Source organism: Leptinotarsa decemlineata, unplaced genomic scaffold (assembly GCF_025532065.1).
Source record: "Leptinotarsa decemlineata unplaced genomic scaffold, Ldec_3_MD MMD2_P_RNA_scaffold_1, whole genome shotgun sequence".
Lineage (NCBI taxonomy): Eukaryota > Metazoa > Arthropoda > Insecta > Coleoptera > Chrysomelidae > Leptinotarsa > Leptinotarsa decemlineata.
Genome location: NW_027412523.1, coordinates 2,115,171 through 2,129,761, shown reverse-complemented (window position 1 = coordinate 2,129,761; position 14,591 = coordinate 2,115,171). Strand labels below are relative to the sequence as shown.

The window sequence follows — 14,591 nt, the reverse complement described above, 5'->3', positions numbered from 1 at the left end:
AAATATGCCCTATTTGAAATGTCATTCATACGTCAATGTTTCCACTGTAAAAAAAAAAAACTTCAAATGGTTAGTAAACCTGGAGCCGATGGGACTCCAAATCCGGTTGAGCGTTACCACCTTCACTTTTCTGTTGTAGTTTTCCGTGTGTTAATGGATTTATGTGGCTTCCCTTACAAGCCGACTGTGGTATCCATGATCGGGGGAAAGTAGTTTCACATCTTCAAACAGTATCGTGGTGTGATCTCCTTCACTATGCGCGTGTTCCGCTACTGCCGATTTGTCTATTCGACCTAATCTACAGCCTAATCTTCAGCCTTGTACCCATGGATCTTCTGGTGGTATCTGTATCTGTAGAGTGGGGAGGGTGAGTGTACGCCCACAGCACTTAGACCACTTGTGACCCATTGTACACCCTCCCAAGGAGTTGTCTTTCTAGGTCATCGTCCACCATGTCCTTTCCAGGAAGGTGGACAGGTCTCTGGGAGACATCTCCTTTATATCTGCAGGTGTAGGCCAAGACTCGCCGAACACACACTTTCTTATAGACCATAACTCTGGACATTCGCATAGGACATGCCTGACAGTTTCATCTTCCTGTTCACACATCCTGTATAGAGGTGTGTCCACTAGCCCCATATTATGGAGGTGTTTCCTTAGTCTGATCTTAGCCTAGGTTTTTCCTAGTCATCGCCAGATATTTCTTCAGCGCCAGCAATTTTGCCAGGATCACCCTGGGCGACCCTGGCAAAATTGCATCCTTTGATTCCATCCCATCCCTTTAGGGATTGAAATGGGTGTGACGTTTGGCTAGTTCCGCAATTGTCGAAGTTATCAGGCCGTAGGTGCCTCTGGATCTTTTAGTGGTACCAAAATTGCTCCATGAAGAAGTTGGCCATCAACAGGCAATGAAGAAGGCAATCGACGCTTTCGATTCCAAACCAACCATTTTGCTACAAAACGTGGATGATATCTTTGTCATCTGGAAATATGAGAGGGACAGACCGAACCTATTTCTAGACCACATAAATGCTCAACACCCTAGCATCAAGTTCACCATAGAGACTGAACAGTTACAACGGATAGCTTTTCCAGATGTACTCGTCGAAAAGCGTGGCAGACGACTAAAGGCCGAGACACACTTCTTCATACACCTCTCCGATCCGATTCCGGTTTGATTTTGCCCTAAAAGCGGATCGATGCAGGATCGCCAGAGGGTAGTCACACTTGTCATGCATGCTTCTGACTTCTTTCCGATTTACCGCTCCGGCTTGATACACTTGCCACTCTCGCCAGTGTCGATTCAAACAATATCTCGGAAGGTCCTCTAAGCAAAATGTTCAAGAGTTTTAGCATTTGCGATTCAGCCATTATGGCACTCTGTTTGGAAGAAGACGATGAAGAAAATCGGAGAGTCTCATAGAGAACAGCGGAAAGCGAAAATTTTGGGTACATGCTGCTTGGAATAGAGGATCTGCAGAAGGAGAGTATTCCACGCTCGTACCACATCTGTTGGGTAACGAAACAAAATTTTATCAATATTTTAAAATGTTCAACCTGTTGGTTATTAAACTTCAAGAAACTTTGTCTCAAATATAATACAAACTCCAAGCGACACGCGTCCTGTAGCTGGAGAACAAATAGACTGCACGATGTGAACTACTCTATTCGGACTAAAGTACCATTTCCCTTTCAGACACTCATCCGACTGTATGATGGGAGTCGGATCTGAAGGGTGTATGACAGGTGTGTCCCGACCTTAACACATAAAGTGTACCGAAAACCGACACATATGGACAAATATCTGCATTCGCTTTTGAACCACCATCCATGTCAAATATTTGAATTTAACAACATATGTTGGCAAAATAGTCTCTTCTGGACGAGTAGATAAGAGTCTGGAAGTCTGCGAGTCCAAAAAAATACAGATGAGTTGCGTATATGCACTAATTTTTCAGCAATGAATGTACTTATATACTTATACTTTATTGCCCAAAGAACATTAGGTCTTATTGACAAAGCTACAAATTTTCATCAGTCATCATAAACATTATATATATGTATATATATATATATATATATATATATATATATATATATATATATATATATATATATATATATATATATATATATATATTTATATACACACATATATATATATATATACATATATATATATATACATATAATTTCTACATATATATATATATATATATATATATATATATATATATATATATATATATATATATGTATATATACATACACATAACCATATCTATACACACACATACATACAGTGTGTCTCACTTCTCATGGAAACACCCCCGTATCTTCCGTAATATTCGAGGTGGAACGATGAAACTCTCAGGACTGATGGAAATGCTCAAAATGCACCTTCCACCTGAATGGGGTTGGCCAAAGTGATATACACTGTCCGTCCACAGTAAAAATGGGGTGTTCCATCGCGGGTGGCGGTCAGTGTATATCACTTTGGCCAACCCCATTCAAGTGGTAGGTGCATTTTGAGCATTTCCATCAGTCCTGAGAGTTTCATCGTTTCACCTTGAATATTACGGAAGATACGGGGGTATTTCCATAAGAAGTGAGACAAATTCGGATTTTTCAGGACTGAAATTTTTTCAAGAAAAAAGTGTAATCGTAGTAAGTTGGTAGTACTGATCACGAATCTGAAGGAATTTGAGTCTATTTTGTCCCGTAATATGTTTTACCGTAAAAATGGGGTGTTCCATCGCGAGTGGCGGACAGTGTATATCACTTTGGCCAACCCCATTCAAGTGGTAGGTGCATTTTGAGCATTTCCATCAGTCCTGAGAGTTTCATCGTTCTACCTCGAATATTACGGAAGATACGGGGGTGTTTCCATGAGAAGTGAGACACACTGTTTATAGGGTACAAATAATGTTAAAATACTCAAACACATATAAAATTGATTAAAGATATCATACAATAAAAAATACCAAAAAAGTTTGAAATGTTCAAATGCAGTATACCATACTTTGTTTAATAAAAAATACAGTTGAAAAAATAAATTAGAGAAAACGGTCCTCATAGAACTCTTCTACACTATAATAGGGTCTGCCACATATGTCTTTCACAGATTTTCGAAATACACAGCTATCCTCTAAAATTTTAATATGGTCAGGTAGATGATTAAACATCTTGAGATCATGAGTCTTTGACTCTGAGGTTGGTATGGGTAATCTTAGGTCGTTAGATTGACGAAGGGCATAATAATTGGAATAACCGCTAAATATCAATTTATGTTTGTTAATTAAACATACTGTTTCTAAAATAAAGATTCCAAAAACTGTCAAGATTTTATGTAATTCAAATAGGGGTTTGCAGGAGTCTCGACTTTTGGCATTGCACATGAATCTTATAGCCCTTTTCTGAATGATTAACACCGTCTGCATTTGAGTTTTGCAACATACTCCCCAGAAAGGAATTCCATATTTTAAATGTGACTCAACAAGTGAGAAATAAGCCGATTTAGCGGCAGACAAACCAAGATCCTTATATGTTATTCTCACTGCAAAACAGCCTGAAGCTGGCTTTTTATTGAGGGTTACAATGTGATCGGCGAATTTGAGTTTATTGTCATTTATTACCCCCAAAAATTTAGTACTAGGTCTGTTTTCAATTATCCTGTCCACGTCCTGTGTTGGTAAAAGAATGCTGTCAATAAAGCAGCGGAATGATATTAAATTTGTTTTGGAAACATTGAAAGACAACAGATTAGAGTCGCACCACTTTTTTATTTTTTTTATATCTGCACTTATATTCTCGTGTATATAACAAAAAGTTTTATCACGCCACAATGTTGTGATGTCATCAGCAAATAGGGTGAATTTTCCTTTTATATCGATAGATGCTTAATCGTTTTTGTATAGCAGGAAAAGTATCGGTCCCAGTATTGAACCTTGTGGTACTCCATTTTTTATTTCGCCTTCTGATGAGGATGGTGAGGTTTTCACAATCTGACTTCTTCCTATGAGATAATTTTCGAACCACCTGTGAGTAATTCCACTGATGCCATAGTGATATAATTTTTTCAGCAGTATTCCATTATCTACACAGTCAAAGGCTTCAGAAAAGTCACAGAACACTGCTGCTGATGACTCTTTTTTATTTCAGCCCAAGTAGTAGTTGAATAATGATTAAATGAGACACATTTCTTTATTATATTTCTTTGAAGAATAACATTTTCCAACATTTTGATTTTTGTTTGATAATATTCGAATGGTCTTGGCCATTTTGATTTTGTTTGTAAGTGAATCATCTATATATCCTTCAGCGACATTGGTAGACTTCCAGCCACCATGTCTCTTAAAATTTCTTATGTTTACACCATCATCAGCAAGTAACGTGGCTGAATGCTAAAGCCTGTGTAATTTTGACGATTTGAAAATTACACAGGCGTCGAACTACAGCGACTATTTGCTGATAATGGTAGAGACTTCACAAATTGCAATCAACAAAATGAACAAAAAGTGACCCAAATTTTTTGGGTAAAGAGATGATGTATTGAAATTTCTTGTAATGGAAGAGGGGCCCATTGAATTTGAAGAAGAACTCTAAATATTAACGTGGAAGAATCCGACTGATTTGTTTCACTTTTGAAATCGACTGATTAGGAAAGAAATAATCTGAACAATGCATATTATTGATAAGATTAACTTACCCAATTCCAATTCTTTGACATCACCAGATATAGGCACAATTTTCGCCAAGTTTTCTGGAAAACTCTTCTTCAAAACATCGAACAGCTGTAAATAATTGAACACAATGATATCATCTTATTCTCAAATCGACAGAACCTACATTCAATTCATTGCTTAGTCCATTAGTATATGAGTATTACAAACCTTTTTTTTATAAAAAAAACAGTAATACCAACGGAGAAAAGTCTATATTCATTATTTTATACAGGTCGATTTTTCAGTTGACGTCACTATTGCTATTTTGGAAACGGTAAAACCTACAAGGTCGATTGAATTAGAAAATTATCAGCGGTTGTTTTTGAAATGTGCGCCAAAAACTAGAATTGTAGAATTCCCTTTTTCGGCAGAGAAAATTTGAACACTTCTATATATTTTTATTATCTGATATAAATCAATTTGCAATGCGACGTCTCGTTCTTTAGATTTCATCATAAACTTTTTTTCAAATTTTCAAAATCAATAGTGGCATTTTTTGTTGAACTTTGCTCTTTCAGATGGTGTGACAGAAAAGGGAGATTACTATTGAAAATTTTGTTGCTAATTTCTTTCAATTTTTCTTCTTGGCGATGTCCATTTGTGTATACTATCTGGAAGATTTTTTTGATTAAAAACAGACCACTTTTGATTTTGAAAAAATATATTTACAGATAAAAAAAAAGGAATGAGAGAATCTTCCAAAGAAAGGAAGGAAGTAATCAATTTGCAACTCTATACATGAATGTGTAGATCATGTATAGAGTTTCAAATTGATTACTTCCTTCCTTTCTTTGGAAGATTCTGTCATCCCCTTTTTTTTGTATCAGATGGAGTAGTAGAAAGCCAAAAACTTTCTTTTCCAAAAAAATTAATCACTCCTAAAAATATAACCCCTTCAATTCAAATATTCACAGATATCTTGAAGAGATGTGTTTTTGGCAAAATAAAATCTTAAACATTATAATTGAAACATACAGTTTTTCAGTATACAAAAATTTTGTGTGAGAAAATAGTATCCACTGCAGTTACTTACAAATCAAAAACACCTAGTTTCGATGAATATTGTGAAAAACTATTTTTTCCTGAAAGTTCATCCAATTTCATGCTTTTCAGTATGGATCCACTTTTGAATAAGCTAATTTTCCAGTTATAATCCGAATATTTCATATCCTTCCTGATAATAATCAAAAATAAGTATAATCAAATTGTTAACTGAGAAAAATTATTAATTTATATATTGTTTTCACTTTTATTGACATTTTCCAAAGATTTTAACCGAAAATTATGATGAATATCAAAAGTTTTGAACAATAATTTTCCGCACTTTTCAGTTAGTGGAGTTAATTTTATCTGATCGAAGGGTGGATCATAGTAATGATAGTTTTTAGAATATGAAATATTTCAATCTATCTGTATCTGTAGAGTAGGGAGGGTGAGTGTAGGCCCTTAGCACTTAGGCCACATATGACCCATTGTACATCTTCTCAAGTAGTTGTCCTAGATTATCGCCCATCTTGTCCTTTCCAGGAAGGTAAACAGGTCTCTGGGAGACATTTCCTTTATATCGGCAGGTGTAGGCCAAGACTCGCCGAACAACACACTCTCTTTTTGATGATAACTCTGGACATTCGCATAGGACAGCTTCCCAGCTCTTCAGGAATCGAACATGGGTGTGACGTTTGGTTAGTTCGGCAATTGTCGAAGTTATCAGGCCGTAGGTGCCACTGGGTCCTAAAATTCTTAGTCCAACCGCTTCTTTGGTTAAAGAGTCGGCAATGCGATTTGCCCTTTAATCCACATCAGGATAATTTTATTATCTACCGAAGTATTGGCTAAATCTTGGTGGCACTCTAGTACTAGCCCTGAGGTAACACGTTGTCTGTCCAAGGTTAATAGGGCTTGTCTACTATCAGTGCAGATTGTTATGTTTTCGCCAGAAATTCCTTTCCTGATTATTTCTTTTGTGGCGATTGAGATACCAGCCAGTTCTGTTTGGACCACGCTGGTATTTTTTCCATTCCCTACTTAATCCTCAAGCTTAGTGATCTGGAGTACACTCCACATAATGAGCCTCCTTTTTTTTGAGCCGTCTGTATATATGCGTATTGCATTTGTAGCATCTGACTCAGTGTTCTGTTTCGTTTGTATTCTGTAGGGTTTATTAAACACAAACCTGGATTCAATTGCTTACTGGTTGCCTGCAGCAGAGGTTGCGGAGTAAGCGCTTCTCGCTACAGACTCAGCCTCAATTGACCCATTCCTACTTCGAGGTTTACACCAGCCGTGGGCAATCGTAACATGGCCTTCAACGAACGCAACCTCCTCAACGTACAGATCCAGAGGGGTCAGACCAGTAATTAACTCCATTGCTGCGGTTGTATTTGATATAATTTTTGGATGGCCGTTTCTTGTAGAACTTTCGGTCCCCATGCAATGGCTCCGTACGTTAACATAGGTCTTATTATTTCAATGTAGATCTAATAGTAGTTAACAGAATCCTGCTTGAGGAAGTTACTGTATAGCGAAACTCGTGTCGCGGTTTTGTGAACCTTTCATAATGAAAATCAAAACAAATATTATTAGTTGTTTATATTGGGTTTTCATCATGGCTACGGTATTGTTTTTTATGTTTTCTGATGATTTTCGGGTGTTTGTTTTTTACCACTTTTATAAAAGTGGTAAAAAACATAGAAAGTTTCATTTCTCTTTTCTTTATTATGATTTCCTACCACGTAGTAACGGCTACATCAATCAAGCTATTGTAACGAATTTGAAGCAGCTCCTGACCGATACGCCAGCCGACTCATCAAACAAACCCATGACCTCACCTCGAAAGAATGCAGTCTGGAACCGTCGGTAAAAGTCTAGACTAGTACCGACTCGTCTACAGAATTCTCGAAAGGACCTTTTCCGATATAAGCCCGTCTTCCCGACGCGAGAGGGCAGTTCAGAAAGTAAATCGAGCGGGTAAACAAAAAATTCAAATAGTAGAAATAAATTAGGCGTAGTTGCTAAGTGTTGTATGTAGTTTCATCTGCTTTTCATGCTTTTTTGTTGGTGAAAGGCACAAACGTTTCAAGTGTTTTGCTTGTTCGGCGATTTTATGCTATTGTAACGAATTTGAAGCAGCCCCTGACCGATACGCCAGCCGACTCATCGAACAAACTCATGACCTCACCTCGAAAGAATGCAGTCTGGAACCGCCGGTAAAAGTCTAGACGAGTACCGAACCGTCTACAGAATTCTCCAAAGGACCCTTTCCGATATAAGCCCGTTTTTCCGACCCAAGAGGGCAGTTCAGAAAGTGAATCGAGCGGCTAAACAAGAAATTCAAATAGTAGAAATGAATTAGGCGATAGCTGCTAAGTGTTATATGCAGTTTCATCTGCTTTTCATGCTTTTTTGTCGGTGAAAGGCACAGACGTTTTAAGTGTTTGGCTTGTTCGGCGATTTTATGCTATTGTAACTAATTTGAAGCATCCCCTGACCGATACGCCAGCCGACTCATCGAAAAAACTCATGATCTCACCTCGAAAGAATGCAGTGTGGAACCGCCAGTAAAAGTCTAGACGAGTACCGAACCGACTACAGAATTCTCGAAAGGACCCTTTCCGATATAAACCCGTCTTCCTGACCCAAGAGGGCAGTTCAGAAAGTGAATCGAGCTGCTAAACAAGAAATTCAAATAGTAGAAATGAACTAGGCGATAGCTGCTAAGTGTTATATGCAGTTTCATCTGCTTTTCATGCTTTTTTGTCGGTGAAAGGCGCAGACGTTTTAAGTGTTTGGCTTGTTCGGCGATTTTTTGCTATTGTAACGAATTTGAAGCATCCCCTGACCGATACGCCAGCCGACTCATCGAAAAAACTCATGACCTCACCTCGAAAGTATGCAGTGTGGAACCGCCAGTAAAAGTCTAGACGAGTACCGAACCGACTACAGAATTCTCGAAAGGACCCTTTCCGATATAAACCCGTCTTCCTGACCCAAGAGGGCAGTTCAGAAAGTGAATCGAGCTGCTAAACAAGAAATTCAAATAGTAGAAATGAATTAGGCGATAGCTGCTAAGTGTTATATGCAGTTTCATCTGCTTTTCATGCTTTTTTGTCGGTGAAAGGCACAGACGTTTTAAGTGTTTGGCTTGTTCGGCGATTTTATGCTATTGTAACGAATTTGAAGCATCCCCTGACCGATACGCCAGCCGACTCATCGAAAAAACTCATGATCTCACCTCGAAAGAATGCAGTGTGGAACCGCCAGTACCGAACCGACTACAGAATTCTCGAAAGGACCATAAGCCCGTCTTCCCGACCCAAGAGGGCAGTTCAGAAAGTGAATCGAGCGGCTAAACAAGAAATTCAAATAGTAGAAATAAATTAGGCGTTAGTTGCTAAGTGTTGTAATAAATAAATTAGTTTGTGATTATTGACATATTGTTCGAAATAAATTGGTTTGAAACAGTTAATTAATTAATGTACCACACTATTGAACAAAATGGATCAAAGAATTTGCATCATATTTTTATGTGAAAAAACGAATTAGGTGCTCAAAACCATTTGAAATCTTGACAGTGACATACGGTGATATTACTCTGAGTCAGAAAAATGTTAAGTGGTACAAGCTTTACACAGAAGGTCGAGAAGATGTGAATGACGACGCTCCTACTGGACGCCCCAGCACATCCACAACCGATGAAAATGTTGAGAAAGTAAAAAAAATTGTGAATCAATGGTGAATCGTTGAATCACTATTAGATAAGTTGCTGAGGATGTCGGCATATCGGTTGGCTCATGTCATGCAATTTTTTCGAACATTTCAGGCATGAAACGTGTGGCAGCGAAGTTCGTTCCAAAATTGCTCAATTTTGACCAAAAAAAAACATCGCATGAGCATCGCTCAGAAATTGTCGAATGACGTCAACGGCTATCCAGATTTGCTTAAAAGGGTCATAACCGGTGACAAATCATGGGTAATGTGTGATTTTTTTGCTGGTATCTTTTTGGCAACACTGTTTTTGACAGATCACGCGTGAATCGTGTTCTGTGTCACTGTCAAACTTGTATGTATAGTTTGGTCTATAATTTAACCATGAATCGACTTACGAATGAACAACGCTTGCAAATTATTGAATTTCATTATCAAAATTCATGCTCGGTAAAGAAAGTGCATCGTGCACTTCTTCCAATTTATGGGCAGTTTCGTCGGCCTTCTGAGGGAGCTATTCGGAAGCTTGTGGACTAAATTTCGAACACAGTTTACATTATTGGACATTAAACCACCAACACGCATACGTAGAGTGAGGACTGAAGAAAATATTGCGGCTGTATCCGCCAGTGTTCATGATGACCGTGGAATGTCGATTCGCCGCCGTTCGCAGCAATTGGGCCTCTGTTACTCCACTACGTGGAAAATTTTGCGAAAGGATTTGGGTGTAAAACCTTATAAGATACAGCTGGTGCAAGAATTGAAGCCACACGACCTCCCGAAACATTTGGTGAATGGGCGCTGGCCAAGTTGGAGGAAGATCCACATTTTTATCTAAATATTGTGTTCAGCGACGAAGTTCATTTCTGGTTGAATGGATACGTTAACAAGCAAAATTGCCGCATCTGGAGTGAAAACCAGTCACAACCGTTGCAAGAGCTACCGACGCATCCCGAAAAAGTCACTGTTTGGTGTGGAACGTTACTGTGAATGGCGAGCGCTACCGGGTGAAGATTGACGACTTTTTGTTGCCCAAAATGGAAGAATTGAACATACCTGACATGTGGTTTCATCAAGACGGTGCCACATGCCACACGGCACGCGAAACAATGGCACAATTAACAGCCGCCTTCGGTGAACACTTTATCTCACGTTTGGGGCCCGTCAATTGGCCGCCTAGATCGTGTGATTTAACGCCTTTGGATTATTTCTTGTGGGGTCATGTTAAGGCTCATGTCTACAGGAATAAACCAGCAACGACTGACGCTCTGGAAGACAATATTGAAGCATTTATACGTGAAATACCGGTCGATATGTTAGAGAGAGTATGCCAAAATTAGACCTTGCGCATGGGCCATCTAAAGTGTGGCCGCGGACAACATTTGCGTGAAATCATCTCCAAACATTAAATTATTTTGATCGTTCTATCGATTGCAATAAAAATGTTATCAATTTCTTCAATTTTTTCAATACCTCTTGAAAAATCACCCAAATGTATGGTTATGATGTCGAAAGCAAAGTTCAATCGTCCCAACGGAAGAACTTAAGAGATCCAAGACCAAAAAGGCACGCCAAGTTAAATCAAATGTCAAGGTTTTGCTCACTGTTTTTTTTGGTTACCGTGTATTGTGGAAAAAACAATTCATGGCCTGCGACGATTGAGGAAATAAAAACCGAATCCCAGAGAGAGTTCACGGACATACCAAAAAGTGCATATCAGAACTGCTACGTGAATTGGAAAAAACGCTGACACCAGTGTATTATATCTGAGGGTGACTACTTTGAATCCGAATCAGGAGACTTTCGAAATACCTGGAAGACGTCCTATTGATGAAGGCAGGTGTTGGCAGCCCTGGGAATGAAGATACTATTTTATACATTCCGGGGATCAGAAGAGACTTTTGAGATCGAAAGCGTTGTTTATATTTTACGGATTTCCGTTGTTATATAGTTTTGAATAAAGTTTATCAAAGCCATTGAAGTCTTAGAGATACACCCGTTTTCCACGAATATAATAGTTGTTCAAAGTGCATTGCTGAATACTTTGAAATATTAAAGTTCATTGTATGAAAATTGTTCGGTATCAGGAAAAACGTCATTGATTTTCTTCGAGAAATGAGTCAGTGCATTCATAACTCAATTATGTGAATTATACTGATAATACTCACCGGTAAATCGGTCATGAACTGTATTCTTTCTTGTGAGTTTTTTCCTTTCTTCGGCCTGATAAGCAAGTATATCTTTCCAATGTCGGGGCAGGATCTCAAGAGCTTTTCTATTAAAACTTTTCCGATGAATCCAGAACCTCCTGTGATGAAGACATTTTTCTCCGAGAAATACTCGGGGATTGTCGGAATTGCTGCCATTTCGGAAACGAAATAATGCGTCGAGTGAATCGCCCCTGCTGATAATAATTCGTCGACTGTTTTGTGGTAAACAGCACTACATTTCCATAATATCTATTGAATTTAAATGAAGTGGATAGTCTACATACATAAGCGCAACCTTTTACATTCAAATACCGAATATTAGTCCAGGAGGAATCGGCGTATGAGTACCACTTGAATTTTTTAAGGGATCCCCTTTAAATTACTACTGACGATATAAATGCATGTTTTTTATTTTTCAACCGGCCAATATTTGAAGTTATGGGAGGGTGAACTGCTTCGTTATGTAACGCGTAACGGCGCCAGTCTGTCTGGCTTCCCTTTCTCCTCACTCTAACGCTAGTTGCACACACACCGATTTTGGACGGCCAGTATAAAATCGGCCATTTTATTGGTAGCCGGTGCTTGCACACTCACCGGATTTTTATCGGTCAAACAATCAGTTGCTTTGTTGTCGTAATTACCGACGGCTGCTCACCGGTATTTTACCGGCGACGATCACCGGTCGGCGTGTGTGCAAGGTCCCGTTCCCAGATGTGGTTCACTATTGGAATTTGGACGACCAGTACAAAGTCGGCCGTCCAAAATCGGTGTGTGTGCAACTAGCGTTAGGCATGTGTGCCAGGTCTCGTTCCCACATGTGGTTCACTATTGGAATTTGGACGACCGGTATAAAATCGGCCGTCCACAATCGGTGTGTGTGCAATTAGCCTGAGCCACAGTGCCAGCCGAATTTCGGACAGACGCTTCCCTCTCGTCCCTTCGCATGACTCGGTGTTCAATATTAAATAGCATCAGCAATAAATAACTGAAACGATTAGAATGAAATATATTGGTAATCCTACTAATACTACTTCTACTGATATTATAAATGCGTAAATTTTGTGAGAATGGATGGATGTAATGTATGTATTTACGTTTTATACTTTTTTACGCCTAAACTGCTCAACGGATTCAAATTTAACTTGGTATATAGATAGATCATGACCTGGGATAAAACGTAGGGTAGGTTCTCACGGTAGCGCGGGTGAAAAGCGGGAAACAGCTAGTATTGTACAAGTGATTAACTATTGATTGACTGATACTCTTATATTAACGTACAGCCAAAGTTACTGAACGTAGAATCTTGAAATATGCAGGTAGGTTCTTTGTATAGCGTAAATATGCATCAATGAAGGGAATCGGAAATTTCCACCCCCAGTTTTGAAGTTGGAAACTTAAGTTATTGGTTAATAAAAAAAAATTGCAAACATTTGTTTTAAATGGTCTGTAACGAAACTTAATGTGACAAACTCAATTCTACAGGGGCGAAACCGCAGGCAGTAACTAGTAATTATTATTTTTACTTCAAAAATACAGTAAATAAAGAAATGCTCACTGCTCTGAGTAATGAATAGCTTTGAGAGTCGAATTATGTTGCACAACACAACCGTCAACGACGTCTGCCCTCACGCTTCTGCCCGCGTTCGGGTCGCGTTCTTGGCGATAGCGCTTCATTGCTTAGACCGCCCCTCTACCTCTGCGCATCGTCCTCCGTCGTAGTATTTTGCATATAGCGGCTAACACGTAACTTATCGTTATATTATGACCAAATTTATATAAAACCTTTGTAAATTGTAGCCTATATGTTATTCTAATCTACACCTACGCTGCATTTATGTAAAGTTTCATCTAAATCCGTTCAGTCGTTTAGGCGTGATCGATCGAATACGTTTATTTTCTCTTAATGTTGGTAAGTTATCATTACATGTGTTTTATGTGGTGCCCTGCTGTAGGTTAGTGCTTCTTCATGGGCTGTGTTAATTAAAAAAATGATAATTGTTTCTGTGTGTAGCTTAATCTAGTCTCAGCTGTTGGATGTTTATGTATGGTTGAAGTACTTTTGTTCGATGTTGATCGTGTTAGTGGGTCTTCTCTCGTTCCTTGGGCATTGCTGTTTTTGTGTATGGGTTTTGGGTTATCCTTGGTGAGGTTGTCCAGGTATAGTTGCATGTGGTTTGTTGGTTGGTGGGGAGTCTTGGGGGATATGTACAACTATTTATTCCTGGTCTCCTCCTCTAGTAGTGAGCTGTTTTTTTACCGGATCGCCAGGGGGAACTCAAGGATGTCCTGGAACCGCTCCGGGATATCCTCCACGGCTCCAGGCGTGAAAGAGACAGAAACACACATATATACTTTTATCCATCCTCACACATTTCCACATTTATATTATTATATATAAATAAAGATATAGATAGATGAATAATGATTCAGGACATAAGGTCATTGAATCTGGTGTACGACAGGGTTCTCTGCTAGGCCCTATTCTGTTTCTGCTATATATGAATGACATCTCTATGATTAACATATCTGGTAGTTTCACTCTATTCGCGGATGATACTACAATATTGTGGAAAGAAAAAACTCAGTGGAGCTAAATAAAATAATATCCGACTTGAAGAAGGTGAAGAGCTGGTGCGATGCAAATTTACTCTTCCTCAATGCATCCAAAACAAATATATTATCATTCAAATGCTCGCTTGATGAAATTTCAATAGACGCTGCCATATTACAAAATAAATTAAACACACAATTTCTCGGTGTATTCATTGATAATAGGCTGAAATTTGATGAAAACTTCAAACAACTCAAGTGTAAGATCTCCTCCGGATGTTATGCAGTTAGAGTGGTTTCAAATGAGTTGGGTTTCCATGTCGCAAAGACCGTTGACCATGCAGTTGTTGAATCTCGACTACTTCTGTATTGATATTACAGAAGAGGGCACTAAGATGTCTCT

At 38.7% G+C, this 14,591-nt stretch overlaps 1 protein-coding gene across 1 annotated transcript in view; it reads right to left on the bottom strand.

Annotated features, from left to right (window-relative positions):
• Window positions 1-11,883, bottom strand: part of LOC111508544 (putative fatty acyl-CoA reductase CG5065) — a 29,567-nt gene extending 17,684 nt beyond the window's left edge. Inside the window, exons 1-2 of the mRNA XM_023164090.2 lie at window positions 11,597-11,883; window positions 4,709-4,793 (exon numbers count right to left, since the gene is read on the bottom strand). Coding sequence (XP_023019858.2) covers window positions 4,709-4,793; window positions 11,597-11,794 — 283 coding nt within the window. The 5' untranslated portion in view covers window positions 11,795-11,883. The remainder of the gene's footprint in view (window positions 1-4,708; window positions 4,794-11,596) is intronic.
• Window positions 11,884-14,591: the final 2,708 nt, after the last annotated feature.